Raw genomic sequence first — 20,632 nt, 5'->3', positions numbered from 1 at the left:
GTGCACCAATTGCATTAGTTTGTAGGGTTGAGAGCTACTTAGCAGCTCAGCTGCTGCAAATAAAACAGCGTAAGAGCTCCTCAATTACTGGTACACTTTGATGGGCTCAGATGCTGGGATGTTATTCCATCCTGCTGCTGCTACTAACAGTTCAGTGTTTGCCTGATAGCCTTTAAGAGGTGCCAAGTTGGTATGGTCTGCACCTCCTCCACTTGTCTGCCCGGTGCTGTTAGCTATTCTGACACCAATAAGAGTCAGTGTTTAAAAAAGTGTGGAAATGTCTTCATCCATACATGCAAAGCTTTTATAATTTTCATTGTTGTTTTATTCTTCTTAGAATATTGTGATGTTTGAGATAATATTGCCTAGCTGGCGTAAATCTGTACCATATGACCAGCATTTTGATATTTGGCATTTTGAATACCTCTAACAAGCACTTTGAGTTGGTTTAGAGGGGGGTGGGGATAAAACGTCTGTTACATTTTCCCAAATACCTTTATTACTTCCTATTAATCTTAAAAAGAAAGAAAGGAAATGTCATTTTTGACTGCAAAGGGAGGCCTGCGATTTAGCTGGACTCCACTTGTGTTTACAATCAGTGACACACTTAAAGCTCTTATTCTGTGTCTCTTTCCTTCCACATGTTTGGGTCCGACTGCAGAGTTCCAGATGTTACACCAAGAGGTTGTGAACCACTGCAAAGTGGTGGGGGGGCTACAGGAAGTATCCCACGGTATCCACGGTAACCTTGACATTCCATCTTGACCAAGTTCCCTGAAATCTCTCAGAATTCACTCTGCTTCTCCCCTCCAGCAATAAAAAAGACACACACACACACACACACACACACACACACACGCACACGCGCACGCGCACGCGCACGCGCACGCGCACACGCACACGCACACGCACACGCACACACACACACACACACACACACACACACACACACACACACACAGATTCACACATGCATACATGTGCATTTATAGTCATCAAGCATCGGCTTTCTAAACACTCCACTTTCCTACACATTGTGAATATGTAGCTATTATTCTCTCAGTTAGTGTCTGATACAGAATATCAGCTACTTTTCAGGGCCCTCTCTCTCTCTGTGTGTCTCTCTCCCTCCCTCTCTCTCGCACACACACTGATCTACACATCCACACAAAGACCTGCAGGCAGATATAGAATGGGTTGTAAGCTGAGATGTCTGAGATACCCGACAAAAACATAAGAATGAGGCGATCGTGTAGAGACTCATACACAGACACACACACACACACACACACACACACGTAAATGTGTGTATCCCTCTGTCTTGAGTCAGAGTCAAATTTTATGTTCCAATGCTATACAGCCCTTATAGAGAAGTTTATGACCTGACAAGACAAAAGAAAGGTCCTTATGCTGTAGCAATGTTTCATAATTTCGTACAAAGTAAGAAATTATAAGAGAGTAAAAGGTGGATAGTTACACCGTACAATGATACAGATTTGGTTTGAAGTAAATGCAGTACAGTAGGAGAACTGAATACTTGAACTTGTCTGGCAGCCTCCAGATCCAAAACTATGCAAAACCAGCAAGGTAAATGGAAACTGTGGCTTTTGCCAAGGCCAGTCGTCTGTTGAGCAATTTTCACAAAAGTGATCCATGTCCATATAAAAAGCTAATAAGAGCTTCATTTGCTCACGCTTCGATTCACGGAAAATCAGTCGGGAGATTTTTGGAGCAATTTTGCTGACAAACAAATGGTCAATTGGACATAAAACAGCACGGGAACTGTATGTCCGGGTGGCACAACCCTCCACATCCCTTCTAAAACGTCCAAAAATCAGAAATTTGAAAAATAAAAATGCATTTTTGGTTCCAAATATTCTGACTTTACACTGGTTGTGTTAACCTAAGCGGCCGAGCAAGTGTACGATATCTGCTTGAATGCCCAAACCAAATATTTCTGCTTACCGCTCTGTAAAGTGCACCAATTATGTTCTTGGAAATGTGCTCATACTGGATAAATACAAGTGTGTGCTGGCAGGTGCATCATTTGTAAATACTTGAGGTACAGTAACAACCAGTCAGCGATGGCTCTGACACAAATTCAGCGCAGAAAGAGGTGCCAAACACTTCCATGAAACCATCCAAATCTGGTCACAGTGCAAGAAATCCAGAGATAGATGAAAAAATAAATAAATAAAAGACTCATTTCCAACCAAATCTACATGAATGCGAGAGGCTGCACAGTTTGTTTTTTTAGGTGTGTTTTTTCTCCAGCTGCTTTCAACAAGAAAAATGTGTTTGATAGAAATGTGGCAACAGTAACGAGGATCCTTCACTCCTCTCCCTGTGTATTACTCGCACACACACACACACACACACACACACACACACATGCGTGCAGTCAGAACTGCTCACACAGGGTTAAAACAACTGCCAAGACAAAATCAGATTAAAATGAGACTGGATCTCATTTCAGTTTTTCTCTTTTTTTTCTTCTTTCTGTTACTTTTTTCTTTGCTTGTGACCCATTTTTCTGTGCTCCTGTAGGAGAGACAGAAAGAGGGGTGGGGTGGTTGTTAAGGGAGGGATAACTTCAGTCCTCCAGTGTGACAGACAGGAATAGAGGCAGAGTCATACAGAAAGATGCAGGAGGAGGCCGACAGACAGCTCCTGCTCGTAAACAGCTTTTTGTTCCACATGACGCGGCGGCAACACATGCAAGGGAGCGCCGTGCGTTAGCTTGAGCTGCGACTAAACTGCTGATGTGCAACATATGTATCTCCCCCTCGCACACCCCTCCCAGCACAGATCAATAACATTGCCGGAGCACACTTGCACGTGTGTTGTAAGTACGTTAAAGAAATGTATGTGTGTGTAGTTCTGAATGCAGCTGCGTCTCGCTCGTTTCACTCTATCTCGCTCTAGAAGCCATCGATTCCACCGGAGAAGCTTCTATTTCAGGAGGGACAGCCGCTCGTCTAAACACAGAAACATTTCGTCCCACGCCACCATTCACACAGGTCAGCGCCGTCCCTCTTCCACCAGGCTCTGTGTGAGTGTGTGAGTGCGTGAGTGCGTGAGTGCGTGAGTGCGTGAGTGCGTGAGTGCGTCAGTGTGTGAGTGTGTGAGTGTGTGAGTGTGTGAGTGTGTGAGTGTGTGAGTGCGTGAGTGCGTGAGTGCGTGAGTGCGTGTGTGCGAGTGTGCGAGTGTGCGAGTGTGCGAGTGTGCGAGTGCGCGAGTGCGCGAGTGCGCGAGTGCGCGAGTGCGCGAGTGTGAGTGTGTGAGTGCTTGAGTGCGCGAGTGCGCGAGTGCGCGAGTGCGCGAGTGCGCGAGTGCGCGAGTGCGCGAGTGCGCGAGTGTGAGTGTGAGTGTGCGAGTGCGCGAGTGCGAGTGCGCGAAGTGCGCGAGTGTGAGTGCGTGAGTGCATGAGTGCGTGAGTGCGTGAGTGCGTGAGTGCGTGAGTGCGTGAGTGCGTGAGTGCGCGAGTGAGTGCGTCAGTGTGTGAGTGTGTGAGTGTGTGAGTGTGTGAGTGTGTGAGTGTGTGAGTGTGTAAGTGTGTGAGTGGGAGGGGGAAGAAAGAGCCAGAGTGAGAGTCAGTACCTGTCGATGATGACGGGGTCTGAGGGCGTCTCATTACGGTTTCCACAGCTCTTCTTGTCACAGCACCGGCTGAAAGAAGAGAAAGGCATTAGAGAAGAAGACTCGGGGCAAACTGAGTTGGACAGAGAGAACACTCAGTACACCACATAACCGCTCCACGCTGGACCTTTAAAGGAGACAATTACAGCACATCACCTGCTTTGGCAGCACCAAAAAAGAACTTTTTACCAAATTTATTTTTGATCAAATCTGTGATAAACAGGCCGACAGCGGTTTCACTGAGCGTCCACTGAGCGGATCTAAACTGAGAACGGGGCTAAAAATAGACTTCTGTGACACAGAAAGTGAGCGCACAGCAGGACCTGAAAGAGATGCGGCAGGTTTTAGAGGAATCAGCCAGCTGGAGAACCGGACTGGGAAATTCTACGGTGTATCCCACGTCACCATGAACTACGTCCATGACAACGTGGGCTGAGTGTTGCCGGCTGTTTCAGCAGCGGAGCAGCAGAAAGCAGCCAGCAGGCCCATGCTGACCCACGTCCACCAACTAAACCCCCAACGGCATCAGAAGCCGGACATAGAGCAGTGAGAGAAAGGGAATCACTGAAACATCATGTGGACTGCCAGGGGGAAAGGCTCCACCATGGGAAGAAAGAAGCAGACAGAGATGGTTCTGTACAATGTTGAACTAGTGCATTCGTGTGGTTGTTAATTCAAGACCTACATAAACACTGTTGCAGACCACGCAAATGCCTTCAGGTAAACCAACCCCCCCCCACTCCAGACTGCTTTAACTACATTGGTCCACAGTGGAAACCAATCACACCCCTCCAGACACTTTTTAAAAGTTGGACGTGTTTACACTTTCTCACTACATCCAACTGCCAATTGTAACATCCACAAAATGAGGAGGATGGTGGTGATCACTGGACTGTATACAAAGTTTGTCCGGTCTGACCCAGCGTTTTTTTAAACTTTTTAGTGAGTCAGGTCTGTAGTCTTATCTTCTGTCTCTCTATCTCCTGGTTGGCTATCATAAAGAATCCTTCTCAGTGCAAGCATCTCCAAAAAATAATCTCAGGATGTCTCTGTGATAACACCAGGATTAACTGAAAAATAAAGGTGCAAGTTGAAGGAAGCCTGGAGAGAAAATTGTCAAATTTAAAGCAGTAACTGGAGTGGTACGTGATTGTACAGATGAACAGGTGAGATGGGGGGTGGAGAGCACAAAAGCTCAAAGGAGGTGTGGGTGGGGTGCACGCTACACCACAAGCAAAATAATAAAAAAAACTTTAAACAAATGGCATTATTACAGGAATTCACACATGTGCACTACATGTGTGTCAGAGAGGCGTTCTTTGCATGCATGAATTATGAATGAAAGGTGTAAGCAGGAGGGAGGAGGGTAAAGCCTGGGGGGGGCACAGAGTGAAAGGATGAACGTGGGAGGGAAATTATTGAGAGGGAGGGGGACGGAAGAAAAATGAGGGGTGGGGTTTGGGTGGGAGGAAGAGGAAGGGGCGACATCTCAGGTTTCTCACTGTCACAGATGGCAGGAGTGGAGAGAAAGACACTGACATGCTACACCTTCCTCATTGTCTCAGCTATCTGCCGCTCCGCCGCTCCTTCTGCTATCACTGGCAACCGCCGCGCTCTCTGAACTGGGTCACTGCTCGGGAACCCGGGGAGAGCTTCTCACCTTTAGGAGGCCAGCTAAACCCTCAGTGATGCATCAGGGAGAGGTCGGAGGTGAATGGAAGCAAAGAGAAAAGGGAAAAGAGGGAATGGGGCAAGGAGGAAAGCTAAGAGCAGAGAGGATGGGAGAGAGGGAAGGATTGGTGAGGAGGGGTGAGGGTGCGAGGGGTGAAGGGGATGGGGCTGATGAGGAAAGGTGATTAAGAGAGGACAGACGAGGAAGAGGAGAGGGAGCAGAGTGGAGGATGTTATAAATGAAGGGGTGATGGGAAGGAAAATGATGACTGGAATGGGGGTAGTGGACCACTTATTGCTTTAGATCATGGTGATCTAATCGTCTTCCCTCCGGCACACGCACGCACGCACGCACGCACGCACGCACGCACGCACGCACGCACGCACGCACGCACGCACGCACGCACGCACGCACGCACGCACACACACACACACACACACACACACACACACACACACACGCACGCACACACACACACACACACACACACACACACACAGAGGGAAACTTTCAGAATCTTAGCAGATTCATTTCTCCACTTTTTCCGGTTTGCTGTATTTCTGTGTTTGGTTAAAAGTGGGGAAAAAAAAACAGCAATCGAATGGATTTAATAAACTAACATCATTACAGTTTTTATTCCCCAAAATGGGCAGTACTAAACTGTTTCCAAATAACTGTGTAATATGCAAAGAAAAACAAAATGCTAATCATACTGACTCTATATTTAACTGAGGCCAAAACAACATATCAAATGTGTTTCTTTCTTTCTTTCCAACTTATCCTCATTTTGAATTTGTTGTCAGGAACACATTTTCAAAGAACTGCAATCGCTGTTTTGAATCACCTCCTTTTTCACAACACTCTGTGACAGTTTGGAAACTGGAGAGGACTATTGCTGTCATCAATACAGCTGTAGTTTAGAAAGACAAATATTTTCCTCCCTTTGCTGACACAGAATTTCAGCAGCTCACTGGCTCCACTGGCACCCGGGCCACGGCAGCCATCAGCTCTCTACGAGGCCAAGCTGTTGCAACACGTGCACAGTGTGGTTTGGCATTGTCTTGCTGAAACAAGCAAGGCCCTGAAAAATCATTGGGACTGACTGCTCCAAAACATGACCATGAACAAATCACTTACGCCATGTGTGCTGATATACTTCCATTACAGATGTCTGTATTTCAATAAGAATAATTCAACAATAGGACAGTTAGACCAGATAGTGCATAGTGCTGGATCCAGCAGAACAGCCCAGACCATCACACTTCCTCATCCATGTTTGATTGTCAATGTAAAATTCTGAGACGCACGTTATTGGATTACTTTACCTTTTTTTTTTTACTTCTGGTAGTTCAGCACTTACCTTTGTACCATTTGAAGCTGTTCATTGGACTTAAACAGCTTGAATCTCTAATAAAAAGAACTGTAGAAATTGTATATATTATTTATTTATATATTGTTTATGTTGTAAATAATTGTATTTATTCATTTTTTAATAATTTATTTAATAATTTTTTATGTTGTATATATATATATATATATATATATATATATATATATATATATATATATATATATATTATTACATATATATATATATATTATTACTATATATATATATATATATATATATATATATATATATATATATATATATATATATATATTATTATTATTATTACAACATAAAAAAATCTACCGGATGATTTTCTCATATTTTTTTCCTCCTCTCGTTCTTATGTTCCGCCTTTTGTATATGTTTTATTAACCTCAGTATGCAAATTAGCATGCATACCTTCCCCAGTATGAGGAGGATTTGATATGATGTCTGTGCACCCGGTCTCATCATAAAACATGTAACATGTAGCTCGTCCTCTCCAAAATGTCAAAATCCATATTTCTATAAGTCTAACCATTTGTTTTGAATTCCTGACCCTGACCAATCACGAGCTGGAGTGAAGTAGAAATCTGAAATCTGTAGGAAGTCAAAGACTCTAGGTCTGTTGCTGGGGGGTCTAGGGGGTCTGGGGGGTCCGGGGGGTCTGGGGGGTCTAGGGGGTCTGGCGGGTCTGGGGGGTCTGGGGGGTCTAGGGCGTCTAGGGCAGTGGTTCCCAACCTTTTTTCCTTGTTCCCCCTACTTGTGTCTAAGACCAGCCGCCCCCCCCGACCCGTACGTACTAGCACCAAAATAGTCTTTAATTGAAAAAATGAACATTAATTATGTTTTTTTGATACATTTCTCTTTGGTTTACTCTGTATACATATGACTTTGTTTTTCTCCAATGTCACCAATGTATAAAATATGCACAAAAGACATAAAAGGACATCAAAATATTTCTGAAAAATGTCTCTTTTTATATGAGACCAACATTTTTTTACATTTTTCCTTTAACAACCTGTCGGAGTAGATTAAATGTTGAGTAATTATATATAATAAGGAATTAAATCCTTTCCTGTGTTTGTCACCAGTGTATAAAAAACACAAAAAATATTCAAGACATTCATAAATTATTCCTAACAATGTCTTATGAATGACTCATTCATAAATGTAATTTTTACAACTGCATCATTTCAAAGCAGACAAAGTTCCGTGCCCCCCCAGAGATCTCTGGCGCCCCCCCAGGGGGGCCCGGACACCAGGGGGGGAGACACTGGTCTAGGGGATCCAGGGGGTCTAGGGGGTCTAGGGGGTCTGGGGGGTCTAAGGGGTCTAGGGGGTCTAAGGGGTCTAAGGGGTCTAGGGGGTCTGGGGGGTCTGGGGGGTCTGGGGGGTCTAGGGGGTCTGGGGGGTCTAGGGGGTCCCCCCTTCGTCCTGTCTCCTTGGAAGGAGTAAGACATATAAAGACGTAGAACAAGGTCATTGTTTGGCATCCAGATGTGAGTTGTGTCTCTGTCCCTGACATTGAAATCACAGCATTTTGCATTAAGACCAATACAGCTATTGCAGTGAGATTACAGAACTATTTTCAATTGAATACAAGGATTAAAGGATAAATAATTTCGGTAACAGGTTTGTGCTTTTAGATATATTGTGTTTGTTACAGAGAAATGTCCTTTTACACAAAACCTTTCACATGTGCGTCCCAGTGCTTGGACCGGTTTAGTGCGCTGGCAGATTGCCTGAGAGCATATGGCTAATAGCACCGGCACGGCCATAAGCCGCGCTGATGAACAGACGCCCCGAGCTCCTCGCATGTGCGTACATTAAATATTGCGAGCTCAGCTCCCGAGGCAGAATCAGCACAGGAGAAAATAAGTTTGACCTTGGCTATTGTTAAAGAGATCATACTTTCTGCCCTCTCATACCCCTGGAGAAAAGTTAAAAATAAAAACGGCTGCAGGACAGACGGTGACCAGTGTAGGTGTATTGTATAATGTCCGTGTGTACTGTGCAGGTGATGCAAACTGTTTCCCTAATAGTCACATTTCATTCCGTTCATGATGAACAACAATCAATTAATGTAAATCTGTCATCAAATTAAGTTTTGTTCTGTTTTTTTGTTGTTGTTTTTTTTATGAATTCCTCGTAACTCACTGCAGAATTTCCATGGATTTTCACGAGTCTGCAGCCGAGTAGCCTCAGGAATATTCAGTGAGCTATAGAATAAAATATTAGTGTGCCTGATTTCGCCCCTCAAGTCCCTGCTTGCGCATATAGATGAACTCCAATTTATATTGTTAAAGTTAAAGTTGTTCAGTGACAAGGTCAAGGAATAAGAACAACTTAATTCATGTGCTAAATTTGAATTTTTATAACTGCCGTGTGCAGGTCTGGTGCGTGCATATGCATACTTCATATATGGGTGTGTGTATTTATGCAAGTCCCGGCCTATATTTTATAGTCAGATTGTGGCGGAAGGCCCATTTGTTAGCCATGAAACAACAGAAGGGTTTGGATTGACTAATGAGTTTCTCTGTGTCCTAATTAACCAGGCGTCACACACAAACCATGCATGTTGCCGCACTCACACATCTTCTATTGTATAGGGTAGGTTGGTAAAATGCTTCTATAAATAGAAGTCTTTCTTCTCAACCTACTTCTGAAGAAATTCATCTTTAGATTATAATTAAAGCAACAACTATGAGAGCCCAAACTCATCTTCCTCAACAGATGTGGAATGTGTCTGTGTGTGTATGAGACCTGGAAAGACGGGTTAATGAGGGTGACAGAATCAGAAGAGGAGGAAGTTGTGATCTGTGAGTTATTTTGCAGATTTAGAAAGTGTGTTGGAGACCTGAAGAAGTACAGAGATGAGAGAAAAAGGCACATTCTGGGATGACAATGAGATGTGAGGAGTCTTGTCTCACCTGCACATGATCTCATGTGTCAGCAGCACTCTACACATCTCTGGATTCTTGTCTTGTCCTTCATACACAATCGGCTGAAAAAACAGACACAGACGGAGAATAAAAGAGATGAACAGTGACTTTCAAGGTTTGAGAGTGCATCTTTATACCAGCCTGGAATCCAGTTGTGATCACAAAAGTAAGCACCCCATTTAAAAGGTTTGTTTTATGTGATTGGCTCAAAATTACGCATTTAACTGCAAATGTTATTTCCTATCTGATCGATCAGCACAGTCTGGATACAAATGTTTATCATAATTTGGTCTTTGTATGGGAGAAAAAAAATATAGAACATTAGCCAACTATATCCTAGATTTATAAAGAAACAGTGAGGAAAAAATAAACTGACATATTGTTCAGATGTTGAAACGTGCCTGCACCAGTGCATGCATGCATGTAGAAAAATGTCTTTGCATTTGTTTTCAGTACACTGCACTCTACGTCTACCACACTAGTGAGAAGAGATGATAACCATTTGCAGCACATCTCTCCGTGAAAGCACAGTGGCAGTGTGAAACTGTTCAGTGCTGCAGCCGCGCTGCTGCAGTTATACTGCTCCATTACTTCAGTCAGAACACTGGAGGAGAGTTGTCGAGGGTAACCGGTGAGTTCCCGCTTCACCTCAGAGAACACAGAGTTAAGCGGTTTCACCCATTCTTTTGACACCTGCCGGGTGTCACCCCCTTCCTTCACACACACGCACGCACGCACGCACGCACGCACGCACTCACTCACTCACACACACACACACACACGCACACACACACACACACACACACGCACGCACACACACACACACACACACACACACACACACACACACGCACACACGCACACACACATACACACACACTCACACACACGCACACACACACACACACACACGCACACACACACACACACACACACACGCACGCACACACACACACACACACACACACACACACACACACGCACGCACACACACACACACACACACACACACGCACACACACATACACACACACTCACACACACGCACACACACACACACACACACACACACACACACGCACACACACACACACGCACACACACATACACACACACTCACACACACGCACACACACACACACACACACACACACGCACACACACACACATACACACACACGCACACACACACACACACACACACACACACACACACACACACATACACACACACACACATCAGCTGACATGTGAAACATTCTAATCTCTGAAGACAGAAACATAAAAATGAGTTGAATATTTATAATAGTCACACGTTTTGTTTCTGGAAACGTGTTCCAGCTGAGGTATCACTGCTTCCCTTTTACACCGAAGCTCAGAATGATGTCACACACCGAGCTATCCATCAATCAGCGCTCGCGCTCTGTCTGTCTTTTGTCTATTCCATTCTGCAATGAGTTTCAGTGAATGACAAATTCACTTTCACAGGGGACAACAAGGAAGTTTCTCTGTCCTTTGTGCTAACGTCCAGCTCTGGTTCAGATGTCTGCTGCCATTAAGTGAACTTTGGTAGATTAAGCTCTTGCAGAGAAATCCCAACAGCGCTAAACAATGCAACTGTGTACATGTATGCCAATGCAACACCAGGAAAACTAACTTCATTCAAATGCAACATATATTATGCATACACACTAGTCATTAAGAAAGGTCACGCTATGTTTACCATATAATGAACTCCCCCAAAACTTGGCAAATTATAAATCACCTATTTTAACCCGGTGATCATCTCCTCTAGCATTTACCAAAGTGGAATAGTAGGGTGGAATAGTAGGTGTTGTTCTGCTGATACCAATTATTCTGGCTCCAGTGTTTACGATTTTGGATGTGGAGAACATACCAAAAGGGAGTGATATTAACGGTGCATGAAGTTTTGTGCAGGCACAGGAATCCACCTTCACACCATACAACTTTAAGCCCAATGTACAAGTTGTGGTGATCAACAAAAATCTTGGATCATAAGTAAATGGATGAGTGATGAGCGCTCATCAGCCGGCTCATCAAAAGTTGTGTAAAGCGTGGATAGTTCTAACAGAGAAACAGGGGCTTTGACGTTGGTTGGTGAGTTACAAAGCTCCATGCTGCTCGTCATTAAGGTACGAAACACCACTTTCACACTACCTGATTTCAGCCGGGTTTGCCTGTGATCAATCTCAGGACAATCAGTGAGCGGTTTGCAGAAATCCAGCATGCAAATATCTGCAGCCTTTGTGTGAATGCTCTTTAACTTGAGCTACAGCCAGTGAGAGAGTAGGGAAAAAGGGATGACATCCCATGAAGCAAGGGAAGATGCTATAAACCCTGAAGGAGTCACAACACATTTGACCATTCACAACTTGTTCAGGTATGGGCATGCATGTATGTACACCTCACCAAAAGAAGGGGTTTGACAAAAAGGACCTTGAACAAATACATGACCCCTCTCTAAAAGATGTGACTCCGTGATGACCCCTAACTAGATGGAAAACACTCAAAGATGCATCAGAGAGCCTTGCTGACTCATCGCTAGACCGTATCATCCCAGACAGACATCTAGCACGCTGAATACCTGGAGCTGTAGGAGGATAAATGTCCAAGCAGCAGAATATAGGAGTAGGGTGTGGGTTGAAGAAGAGAAGCCCACAGAAGTAATGGCAAGATGCCTGCACAATATTTGAGACTCAACAAAGAAGAAGCAGCGACCTGGCAGCAAGTCATCACACAAACAGCTCCTTTCTTTCCTTGATCCATTTCAGATGTCTTGATAAAAAAACATGGTTTGGACTACAGATAGACATGTTGGGTGACTGGGCCATGCTCACATGCTGCAGTCGCTCACTGGGAACATTACCCTGATTACAAAACAGCAAGTCGTGTAGTCTGAACAAAGCAGCATTCTGCCAAAGCTGAACGTCATGAAGTCTGGAAGCACCTTAAGGGAGAGGCGTTTCACAGGTATACTGCAGGAATGGTGAGTTACACTGGACTGTCCTCCCAGGGGCCCCAGGGCCAGCATGGTCCTTACTGGGGTCTTAGCATATGCAAAGTCTGTAGACAAAGCTCTTAATTTGCAGAAACTACACCAGTGTGGCCGTCAGAAAGAGCTCGGAGCGCTGCAGCAGAACTGGAGAGCTGCAACAGTGGCTGCACAGTTTGGGGGTATCATCATTGTAGCCCAAAGCATTTCATACTAATAGCTACTTCTCTCAATGACTAGTTCTCTCCTGTGTTTCGGCACCTAGGGCGCTTGTCGTCAATTTACCATGCATGTGCATATCATTCATTTGAAACTCCCTGATGAGATGTATTGACACATAAACCTGCAGCCTGGAGAGGTTTTTGGTGGTCCACTACCTCAGGGATGTGCACAGCTAGGTAATGCAAGCAACATACAGGCTGGGCTGATACTCAGATATCATATTATGTCCAGAAAACAAAAGAAACAGCAATCCAGACTGAAAAACTGAGAAGAGTTTAAGCTCCTGTTGACACTGGGTTAAATCCAACACTCAAGTCGTTAGAACTGTGCTTATAAACCTGCTTCGTCAACACTAAACCACTAAACTCAACCTGATTAGAGTTTAATGAAAGAAAATCTGAGTATGGGAAATGCAGAAATGTACCATGGGAAAAGTTCTTTTCGCAGCTTCTCACTTTTTTGCAACTCGGCGAGATGTTTCTCTCCAACAACAATATTCAAAAACGATTATCTGCAGGGGACAGGTAGCCAACACAAATAGGATACGAACTGAGTGAGCAAGCTGGGTTTTTTTGCAGATAAACTGCACATGATATCCAGCTGACTCCTTTATTTGCATTGTATTGAATCAACTTGGTCTCCATTCATTATGAGAGATGAGATATTCTCAGTCTAAAAAGGGAAATTGCACTAAATTGAAGTCTTAATTTTCTTTTAAACTCCACCTTGCGTGGCAACTGGTGGCTCCAGGAGGAGAAACTGTCAAGACTTAAATTAATCAGCGTATAATACTTTACCCGCCCTTCCCCAGTCATCTGTGGCCCTGTCTTCAATCACATTCTTCCTCTCAGTCGTTCTGCCTACTCTTCCCCTCCCTTTCATCTGATTCTTTCCTCCTCCCTCTCCTCCTTCTCTCCGCCTCACCGGGCCTTTCTCACAGCGCCTTTGCTGCTCTGTGCCTCACCTTTAGAAGTGGCATGACATGCGTGGCATGTAAACAAGGCTCTGTTAGGCGAGGGGACGCACGATTCCTCCTGCTTCAGTTTCAGGACGAGCAGCGAGCGAGTGATCCGGCAGGGCCGCTGACAGATGCTTTATTCTCTGGGACTGACTGCTGATCAATGAGCGCCAAGAGATCCCTCTGAAGACTGGGAGGTGCTCGCTTCCTTCATTTAACATAATCAGCGCAGGCACTCGGCACATACGCAAAACAGGTAGGCATACCAAAATAGAAGGGTAACAGAAATAGGCGCCAGCTTTAAGTGCCAAATGTTCGAGTCAGCTTTACTTCCTTGGCAGTAAAGTCAGAAGCGTGTATTAAATAGAATCAACTGTACACATTACAGAGCTGCTGATGAGCAGAGCTGGACCTGAACAGCACACATTTTAATACAAAACAGCTCCGATCAACAACCAAAACCTCCAAAAGCCTTCACTTTAAATCATCTCCCAGGATTTAGACAGATGGGTCCAAGTGTTTGACGTAGAGACAGAAATTTGATTGTTACCGAGATAATGACGTTCCCTCTGGACTACCTGCTGTTGCACTAGCCTCTTTGACTGGCTGCCATCTTTCACTGAGGATCCTCGTCTTTAGACTCTCTGAGTGAGTGAATAACGCTCGAAGAATTCACTCTCCATATTCTGAGAGAAATATTTCCATCCCTTGCCTCTAGCATTTAAATCCCTTGTGATCCATACAGTTTATCCAGAATGGCAGCGGCACATTATACCTCATTGCAACTGTTTCACCCTTATCCTCTCTTATCTTCTTCTATTTCTAGACTTTTAACAGTCTTTAAAATATGTAAGAGGTATGCTACCGCTGCAGCCGCGGCGAGACCAGGGAGATTAACAGGTCCGCTCATAGATACAGCAGATTTGACTGTGCTCAGTGTGGAGATGGTCACGTTTAAGTGCTGATGCTTCTCTGGGGAGGCTGTTTGTCCGGCTGATAAGACTCAAATATTCAATGGTTTGTTTTTTTTTTTATATCTTTTTTGTTTGTTGTTGTTTTTTATCACAAATGCAGTGAGTCAACTAACTTGTAGCGGATTCCCTGTCCCTGTCTTCCTGTCTCCCTCTACTGTGAGAGGAAATAGCAGGATCCGGGCTCTTAGTTCTCATTTTTGCTTTCATCTTCAGTGATAAAATAAGACTGATGGACATCAATATGACTCTGTGTGACTTCATTTTTCCTGTTTGGCAAGACAACAACGACCCAGAACAAGTGTGTTTAAAGCGCGGCCATGACATCACTGATAGGCTAAGCCAACCACACGGCTGTTTTGATTTGACCACCTGTTAATGTTCCATTCCTCTACTGCCGGGAATGACACTCGGCCTCACACACGCTCACCAGCCATATCCAGACATTACATTGACCCCCCTTTCAGCCTGAATTTACCCGTTACCGGCTCATGCCTGACCCTAGCCGCAAACTAAAACCAATTCCCACTGCATCCCAACAGGGCAGAGGAAATATGCATCTTTCCCTGTGGTCCTGTAAAGCTGGAATAAAACCTGTTACGTACACAAATAAATTATCTTGATTCTCCTCTGTGGCCTTATTGCATATTGCAAGAATGTGATTCTCTTCCCTGCAAGCTCACTGCAGCACAAAGACAGATCTGCACAGGCTCAGGACAAGCACACCTTTACCAAAAAACAACAAAAAAAGGATTGTTCCTTTTCAAATTTGAAATAATGTTCTTATGTCGCATTCACACGATAAGTGACCTGATTTCTCAGACGCTGCTAAGCATGAGAATGTGTGTTTGTGTGTTTGGGGGCTTAAACTTCCAGAGGGTGCAAGACCTAACTGTATGCAGTCGCCCCGCCAAGCACAAGCTAAACAGTGTTATTGTGAAGCAGTGTGGTCTAGTGGCTCTGCCAGACACACACACACACACACACACACACACACACACACACACACACACACACACACACACACACACACACACACACACACACACACACACACACACACACACACACACACACAGTATGCGGTGCAGTGTAGCACAGTAATGTGAGACTGTCGGAGCCTGGAGTCACATTAGCAAGTATTCAGTGCAGAGTGGCTTGTTTGGCTCCTCATACCTTGCCACGCTGTGTTACACTGGAAAGATAACTCACACTCCGAGTTTGCCCATGAGCAAAATGTATATGTTTCAAAATAAATTAAAAATCTGCCCTAATTCTGTTTACCTGAGAGGGTATGAAACAAAAACTGTGACTTGTATCTGTCGTTCAGTCTCCGTCTCAACTCCTGCTGCTCCATACGTATAAACAAAAACATTAACAGCAAATTTGGAAGCGATCAGAAAATGCTTGCCACTCAGCAGACCAAATCCCAAAGGTGTTGTTACATCTTTCCACTTCCCACTGTGAGCTGCAGAATTACGCTCCTGTTCTTCAACACCCCTGCGCTGCATGCCTCCCCGCTCTAATCACAACAAGTGAGGCACAGGCAGAGAAACGCCTGGAGCCACGGTGTGTGTGTGTGTGTGTGTGTGTGTGTGTACGTGCGTGTGTGTGCACATGTGCACGTGTGTGAATAACTGTCTCCTCCGCCCATATACACACTGGAATCACCCACCGCTGAATCAGATACACACCAACACTCGTTGCTGGTGCAGTAGCTGCAGGTCGGGCCGGGCGGCGGATCAGTGGAGCGGCTCATTGTCAGGGAGGTAACAGGAGAGGTGACAGACTGCTGTGAGCGTGTGTGTGTGTGTGTGTGTGTGTGTGTGTGTGTGTGTGTGTGTGTGTGTGTGTGTGTGTGTGTGTGTGTGTGTGTGTGTGTGTGTGTGTGTGTGTGTGTGTGTGTGTGTGTGTGTGTGTGTATTCACCTGTTTAGTCATGGAGTCTATGAGTCGAACATAAAAGTCCTGCTCTGTTCTGATGCCTGTTGGAGTCCAGAAGAAGAGAGAACCTCAGAAACTTCATGTGCACTTGACATCCAGAAAAATATATCAGGCTGCATTCAAAACATGTTGGATTTAGAAGATATATAAGTAAACACTGCAAAAATAAATGGGCTCGACTTTTCTAAAACACTCAACAAAAGGTTCATACAAATTTCAGCAGTTGCTAAAAGGTAAAGACAAAAACAACACATCATTTTGACATGCACATTTTTTTTAAGTACTCATTTTTTTAGATATTTTTTTCAAACAATAAATATTTCTGAAACTTTATATTTAGGTCTCAAAAGGGAATAACATATGACAATTTAATTTAAAAACAAACAACATTTTTTTGCTCAGCTTGCTCACATGTGCAATATGATGCAAAGCTTCACTCAGACTGTGACAAGTCAAAAAGTTTGTTTGGCCAAATGTAAACATTTATGCACAACTCAGTTTCGTATTTATGAACATTTTGAAAATAAACATTATGAAGTCCCTGTGTCTTTTTGTTTAGAGTAAAACAGAACCAGAGAAAAGTATGTTTGATTCAGCCCAAGAATCACTCATTTGTCTCAAACTGTCATTTTTCGACAGTTGACAGCAGCATCTGTGGCAAATTAAAAATCCCACCATCCCTGTTTACCTGCCATTAATACATGCTGCAACACACTTGCAAAGGCTTTTCTGCACTTATACTATCAACAAGTGCAGGCCACACACTCGGAGTGCTGTTCTCCTCCACCCATGGCTGCAGTTGCAGTTACCTGCTGATGCAGACTGCAGCTCCATCATCAAGCTCTTTTCAGAGCAGACAGCCTCATTTTGGGACAGTGACAGCGATTAAGCCACAAAGCTGCGACAAATCGCCTTCAACAGCTGCGCTGAAATTTGACTAATAGATCTCACGAAACTCTGCACTGCCGTTTTCTGTGACATAAACAAACTCTGGCAGCCTGTTGGTCCTCTGCAACATTTCACCCCACTGCCGAAGAAAGGGGTTCTTTTTCTCCCCCAAATTAAATTAAATCTATTTAGATAAAAATTGCATTTTCTATTTGGTCAGGTAATCCAGGTGATTTTGGTTAAAGTGGTCGTGAAAAACGCCCACGCGAGTCGGGCCGCTCACCATTACTGTAGAGAAGCTGCAGTCGGTAATGAATCCCGTTATTGGTCTTCTCTCCGCTGGTCTCCTGCACACACACACACACACACACACACACACACACACACACACACACACACACACACACACACACACACACACACACACACACACACACACACACACACACACATACACACACACACACACACATACACCACAAACACCGAGCTGTTTATTAAAATTAGGACACATTTAAAAAAAAGAAAAAAACAACTCTCTGCACGTGCAGTAAGTCAAGTCGCTGAATTATTCACAGCAGTCATATATTAAATAAAACCGTGATTTATGTTTGCGTCTAACTAAGTGCAGCCCTGTAATTTCTTTTAGTGCAATCATTGTGTTATTGTGGATTTTTAATTCCCCTGTAATTACTAGTTATGTTTGGAGCCAATAAAACCAACAGTGTCTCCCGCTGCGCGCGATGTCATCATTGATGAGGAGGACGTTGTTTTTAAACTGGGGGCTCAGTGGAATACAGCTGAAAAGTCAACTATGTATACGTAAAAATCCTGTTTTGGTATTTTCCAAGTGCACAAATAGGCCCAAATAAAGATACGACCTTAGTTAGGCCTATGGCATGTTTTAATTTTAACACCTCTTAATGGGTCAGTAATAATAATAATAATAATAATAATAATAATAATAATAATAATAATAATAATAATAATAATAATAATAACAAAGATGTGAAATGTGACATTTAACTTTGACAGCCCACATGCCAGACTGGATTATTTGGGCCTGCAGAAAATCGAACCGTTATATTTCCAGAAAGAATAATCGCACCAGCCTGAGTTTGTGCACCGACCTTCTCTTTCTCGATGAAGTCCACGAAGTTGGTCCTCTCGATCTCCACCGGCTGGCCCTGGCGGTCGTACAGAGCCAGGACGAAGTGGAAGAAGTTGGACTTCCGCAGGTTGGAGGGCGGCTGCTTCTCGAAGTGCGCGCGGGCCAGACCGACTCCACTGCGGACACACAGGCGCACACCACCGGGGTGAGAGGGGCCCCAGGAGCTTTAGAGAAATTACTGGAAACAAATAGGCTATGCTGTGGCCTGAAAGCAGGGGCAAGTCCAGTTTGTGCGCATTGTATCCACTTAATTTGACTAATAAATTGAAGCTATAGTCTAAGTTAGGATCCTGACGGAAGACCCGTAAAAGAAAAATAAATCTGAACCCACTGATCCTTTGATCAAAATTCTTTTTAAAATAGTGCTTTTTTCCTGTACTATAAATGAGGCTATTATTCATTTATACATCTTACAGTTAATTAATTAAAAAATTAAAAAACGTTTAATAATAGACAAGCTGCTCCTTTACGCGCTGAGCAGCATATGGCCACATTTATTCATTTACCCTTTTGAATGCATGCTTGTTAAACACAAACAAACTACAAAGTGCACTTCGTGCACAAAATTATACAGCACAAACAAGAGTTGCCACCATATGCTGTGAAATCACACTGAATAAGATGTTTTATTTCCAAGAGTGTCCCTGCAGCGGTTAAATCCAGAAGCGCTCCCCGGACCTGCAGCGGTCTATCTGGCCGGTGTGCAGGGCTCTGCTGGCGGGTGGAGGTCTCACCTTTGGGCGGCCGTGTTGGCGTCCAGCACGCCGCCCCCCTGCATCCAGCTCCGGACGTTCATGCCTCCCAGCGGCTCCTCTTTCAGGCTGTTGCCGCTCCTCTGGATGCTCTCCTGGATCCCAAACATGAGCAGACCTCCCGAGCCCGGTACAGGCTCCTCTGGGGGTGTTCGGGGGAGGTCGGTACTGACTCGGTACTGAGTCGGTACTGGGTCGGTACTGACTGGGCTGCGTGCACTTGTTTCTGCGGTGGATCCGGCTCCTGCGGAGCAGCGTGGGTGCGCTCCTGCTGCGCGCCCCGCTACAAATCAATCACTGCTATCTTTATTCCCGACCCTACTCCACGCGAGGGAGTGGATGCTAAGCCGACAGAGGAATCATGCCAGATTAACGGGGTCCAGAATGTCCAAACATTTAAAATATGTTGGTGAAGTCGCAGAAAGGACTGATCGATGCAGAGAGGTGTTCAGAAGTGGCTCCTGACGCGCCGAGGTCCCCGCTTGGAGCTGTCAGGCAGCAAACTAGCCGGATCAGATGTCAGCACTATCTGACAGCCTGTGTCCCCCTGGCTGTCTCTGTGTCCCCCTGGCTGTCTCTGTGTCCCCGGTCTGCCGTGCTCCGGGACGTGATGTCCCGTGTTGCGGATGAGTCTGGAGCTGCGCCGCTGCGTGCGTCTCGGAGGAAAGCGCTTTGTGACTCTTCCCAGAGGACCCTCTGAGAACTAAAGACGGGCTTCTCCCGCCCCGGGGTGGGGGTGGGGGGTGGGGGAGAGGGAGAGGCAGAAAGAGGGAGTGGGATGGGAATGGAAAAAAGGGAGGGGACCGCCGGAGAGGAGGGGAAGGGACAGGACGGGAGGAGAGGTGACGAGAAAGAGAAGACACCCCCAAACAAAGGAGAGTGATGCGGGTCTGCTCATGCAGCTGCCTGAGATCCTCCGTCTGCCCCGGCTCTCCCTCCCCTGATCCCGGTCCGGGTCCCCCCCCCCCCCCCCTTCCCTCCCGCCCTCCCATGTTGTTTTCAGGCTCCTTGATTAGGACATAACTGGGGAGGGAAAGTCTCTGTAAATAGGGAGCGGAACTTTTGCGCGCACCGCATCACCGGAGA

At 45.0% G+C, this 20,632-nt stretch overlaps 1 protein-coding gene across 6 annotated transcripts in view; it reads right to left on the bottom strand.

Moving 5' to 3' along the window:
- The window catches only part of LOC133459522 (transcription factor COE1-A-like), a 106,247-nt gene extending 85,983 nt beyond the window's left edge, over positions 1-20,264 (bottom strand). For 5 of the 6 annotated variants that reach the window (XM_061739543.1, XM_061739544.1, XM_061739545.1 and 2 more), the window contains exons 1-6: positions 19,529-20,264; positions 18,754-18,910; positions 17,907-17,970; positions 16,721-16,776; positions 9,617-9,690; positions 3,601-3,669 (exon numbers count right to left, since the gene is read on the bottom strand). In XM_061739543.1, coding sequence (XP_061595527.1) covers positions 3,601-3,669; positions 9,617-9,690; positions 16,721-16,776; positions 17,907-17,970; positions 18,754-18,910; positions 19,529-19,656 — 548 coding nt within the window. In that variant the 5' untranslated portion in view covers positions 19,657-20,264. Of the gene's footprint in view, positions 1-3,600; positions 3,670-9,616; positions 9,691-16,720; positions 16,777-17,906; positions 17,971-18,753; positions 18,911-19,472 lie in introns of all 6 variants that reach the window. The other variant, XM_061739546.1, reaches the window with a different exon arrangement.
- Positions 20,265-20,632: the final 368 nt, after the last annotated feature.

Source organism: Cololabis saira, chromosome 14, assembly GCF_033807715.1.
Source record: "Cololabis saira isolate AMF1-May2022 chromosome 14, fColSai1.1, whole genome shotgun sequence".
Classification (NCBI taxonomy): Eukaryota; Metazoa; Chordata; class Actinopteri; order Beloniformes; family Belonidae; genus Cololabis; species Cololabis saira.
The sequence above is the reverse complement of the archived record's forward strand: the minus strand, read 5'-3'. Positions and strand labels throughout refer to the sequence as shown.